The sequence below is a fragment of the Oncorhynchus nerka genome, linkage group LG10 (genome assembly GCF_034236695.1).
Source record: "Oncorhynchus nerka isolate Pitt River linkage group LG10, Oner_Uvic_2.0, whole genome shotgun sequence".
In the NCBI taxonomy this organism is placed as follows: domain Eukaryota; kingdom Metazoa; phylum Chordata; class Actinopteri; order Salmoniformes; family Salmonidae; genus Oncorhynchus; species Oncorhynchus nerka.
The window spans coordinates 55213656-55217666 of record NC_088405.1 but is presented as its reverse complement, the minus strand read 5'-3'; the positions used below and the strand labels follow the sequence as shown (position 1 = coordinate 55217666).

Sequence of the window (4011 nt, the reverse complement as noted above, 5' to 3'; positions counted from 1 at the left end):
CCAGAGCCCCTCAGCCCAGAGGCGCCAGAGCCCCTCAGCCCAGAGGCGCCGCCAGAGCCCCTCAGCCCAGAGGCGCCGCCAGAGCCCCTCAGCCCCGAGCAGCCTCCCCTCTGTCCCGAGCAGCCGCCCCTCTGTCCCGAGCAGCCTCCCCTCTGTCCCGAGCAGCCTCCCCTCTGTCCCGAGCTGCCGCCCCTCTGTCCCGAGCTGCCGCCCCTCTGTCCCGAGCTGCCGCCCCTCTGTCCCGAGCAGCCGCCCCTCTGTCCCGAGCAGCCGCCCCTCTGTCCCGAGCAGCCGCCCCTCTGTCCCGAGCAGCCGCCCCACTGTCCCGAGCTGCCCCTCAGTCCAGTGTCATTAAGTAGGGTCGCCGTGGCTAGGAGGCCACGGAAGCGGACAAGGTGGGGGACTAAGACTACGGTGAAGTGGGGGCCACGTCCAGCACCAGAGCCGCCACCGCGGACAGATGCCCACCCAGACCCTCCCCAATAGGTTCAGGTTTTGCGTCCGGAGTCCGCACCTTGGGGGCTGATGGGGCTGTTTTTGGTTTTCCACGTTTATTGTTTTGTAGTGTTCGTGTTTATCTTTTTGTTATTAAACATGAATCAAAGAAACCACGCTGCATTTTGGTCCGCCTCTACTTCACCTAAAGAAAACCGTTACATGGAGAAAATGGCCCCCTGGCTCGACCCTTATGTCATCTAAAAACCTTTCCCATTATTACATTTAGCTTGAGTGATTTTCAACATAATAATCTTTCCATTATACAGTACAATAAATCACAAAGACAAATATGGGTAGCATGTCCCCACTGACCTTGACTGTGCAGCCGCTTTCGCCCCCATGGCGCCCAACAGACAGCTTGAGCGAGCTACAGTTCTCGAAGCACTGGTAGTGGGAGGGTTCAAACTGCAGGTAGATGGTGTGGGGGTCCTCCTCCTGTCCGCTGGCCTCATGGCAGCTCACCACCTTCCTGGCCTGGTCGGCAGCATGCTTCTTCAGGATGTTCCCAGCACCGATCATCATGCGTGTGGCCTGGATGCGGTAGAAGGCCCTGCTCTTCTGCTGCTGGACCAGAACCTGGTAGTTGGCCATCTCAATCAGCTGCTCTGTGTCCTTCTCTGGGTGCCTCTGTTTCAGCTCCTTCAGGGTGCGGGCCATGTCCCTCCGAGCCTCATCCTCTTCTGAGTTCAGCCCTCCACCCTCCTCCACCCCCTCCAGCATGTGGTCCAGCACATCCTTGGGGTGGGGGTGGGAATTGCCCCCCTGGCCGTCCATCTCCACATCCATCTTGGTGAACATGCTGTCCCCCTCTGTCTCGATGATGATGCCGCGGGCCTTGTCGACACGGTAACGCTTGTGGATGTACTTGTAGAAGAGCAGGCGTCGGTCCGCGACCCAGGCCTGAACCACACAGATGGGGAAGAACATGAAGGTAAGTACGGCCTCCCACACCTCCACCTCCCCCGGGGAGATGACAGCCAGGATCAGGTAGAGCCAGATGTAGGCGAAGATGCTCCAGGTTGCCGTGACGAAGAACACCCTCAGGTGCTTGATCCTGCGTGTCTCGTTCTCTGGCACCACGTGCACACAGAGGGCAATGATGACGAACATGTTGAATGCTGCGCTGCCCACGATGGTGCTGGGGCCCAGGGAGCCTGCCTCAAACGAGTGGCCACACACCTCGATGACAGACAGCAGGATCTCTGGGGCAGACGAGCCTAGGGCCATCAAGGTCAGGTTGGATACGGTCTCATTCCAGATGCGTACAGTGGCTGTGGTGGTCTCTCCGTTGGGCTTCTTGATGGTGATCTCTTTCTCCTGAGAGGTGATGACCTCAATAGAAGACATGAAGCGGTCGGCAATGATGGACATGCCCAGGAACATGTAGATGAGGGCCACGAAGTAGACGATGGCCCGTGCCACCTTGTCGCCCACTGACGGGTTCTGAGGGTTCCACATGGGCAGGACCACGCCCTCAGAGCAGGGGTCTCCATCAGAGCAGTTGCTGGGCGGGCTGCTGGGTGCTGCATGGTCTGAGCCAGCCTGGGAGAGGTGGGTAAGCCCCAGGAGGAAGAGGAGGAAGAGGGAGGTGGAGAGGCTGGAGGAGGTGGAGGAGAGTTGGGCAAGGCTCAGAATGTGGGTGTGTAACATGCCGGCGTCTGGAAATTCGAGTCAGCTGGCTCCAGAGATCAATCCACTTTACGTCTAACGTCTCAACCGACACCTCTGGAAGACAAAAGGGAAGAAGTGTAGTGACTTACAGACAACACTAGCGCAAACACAATATTGATCATTAGTATTACATGGATTACGAACAGAAAAACAGCCCCGTCGCAAAAATCGAGGTCTTAATTCCAGACAAACTAAACACCTTCTTTGCCCGACAATACAATGCCACCGACACGGCCCGCTACCAACGACTGTGGGCTCTCCTTCTCTGTGGCCAATGTGAGTAAAACATTTAAACGTGTTAACCCTCGCAAGGCTGCCAGCCCAGACGGCATCCCTAGCCGTGTCCTCAGAACATGCGCAGACCAGCTGGCTGGTGTGTTTACGGACATATTCAATCAATCCCTATCCTAGTCTGCTGTCCCCACATGCTTCAAGATGACCACAATTGTTTCTATTTCCAATAAAGCAAAGATAACTGAACTAAATGACTATCGCCCTGTAGCAGTCACTTCTGTCATCATGAAGTGCTTTGAGAGACTAGTCAAGGATCATATCACCTCTACCTTACCTGCCACCCTAGACCCACTCCAATTTGCTTACTGCCCCAATAGATCCACAGACGATGCAATCGCCATCACACTTCCCTATCCCATCTGGACAAGAGGTATACCGATATAAGAATGCTGTTCATTGACTACAGCTCAGCATTCAACACCATAGTACCCTCCAAACTCATCATTAAGCTTGAGACCCTGGGTCTCGATCCCGCCCTGTGAAATTTGGTCCTGTACTTCCTGATGGGCCGCCCCCAGGTGGTGAAGGTAGGAAACAACATCTCCACTCCGTTGATCCTCAACACTGGGGCCCCACAATGGTGCGTGCTCAGCCTCTCCTGTACTCCCTGTTCACCCACGACTGTGTGGCCATGCACGCCTCCAACTCAATCATCAAGTTTGCAGATGACACAACAGTGGTAGGCTTGATTACCAACAATTGACGAGAAGGCCTACAGGGAGGAGGTGAGGGCTCTCAGAGTGTGCTGTCAGGAAAATAACCTATCACTCAATGTCAGCAAAACAAAAGAGATGATTGTGGACTTCAGGAAAGTCCCCCCCCCCCCCCCCCCACTTATCTACATCGATGGGACAGCAGTGGAGAAGATGGAATGTTTTAAGTTCCTCTGTGTACAAATCACTGAAAAACTGAAATGGTCCACCCACACAGATAGTGTGGTGAAGAAGGCGCAGCAGCGCCTCTTCAACCTCAGGAGGCTGAAAAAATGTGGCTTGTCATCGAAAACCCTCACTAACTTTTACAGGTGTACAATTGAGAGCATCCTGTCGGGCTGTATCACCGCCTGGTACAGCAACTGCACCGCCCACAACCGCAGGGCTCTCCAGAGGGTGGAACGGTGTCACAGTGTCTCCTGACCCCTCCTGTCTCAGCCTCCAGTATTTATGCTGCAGTAGTTTATGTGTCGGGGGGCTAGGGTCAGTTTGTTATATCTGGAGTACTTCTCCTGTCTTATTCGGTGTCCTGTGTGAATTTAAGTGTGCTCTCTCTAATTCTCTCTTTCTCTCTTTCTTTCTCTCTCTCGGAGGACCTGAGCCCTAGGACCATGCCTCAGGACTACCTGACATGATGACTCCTTGCTGTCCCCAGTCCACCTGGCCATGCTGCTGCTCCAGTTTCAACTGTTCTGCCTTATTATTATTGGACCATGCTGGTCATTTTATGAACATTTGAACATCTTGGCCATGTTCTGTTATAATCTCCACCCGGCACAGCCAGAAGAGGACTGGCCACCCCACATTGCCTGGTTCCTCTCTAGGTTTCTTCCTA

General features: G+C 54.6%; 1 protein-coding gene across 1 annotated transcript in view; it reads right to left on the bottom strand.

Moving 5' to 3' along the window:
• LOC115135650 (sodium/calcium exchanger 1-like) overlaps positions 1 to 2214 on the bottom strand; it is a 26266-nt gene extending 24052 nt beyond the window's left edge. The window contains exon 1 of the mRNA XM_065023589.1: positions 811 to 2214. Coding sequence (XP_064879661.1) covers positions 811 to 2148 — 1338 coding nt within the window. The 5' untranslated portion in view covers positions 2149 to 2214. The remainder of the gene's footprint in view (positions 1 to 810) is intronic.
• Between the last annotated feature and the right edge of the window lie 1797 nt (positions 2215 to 4011).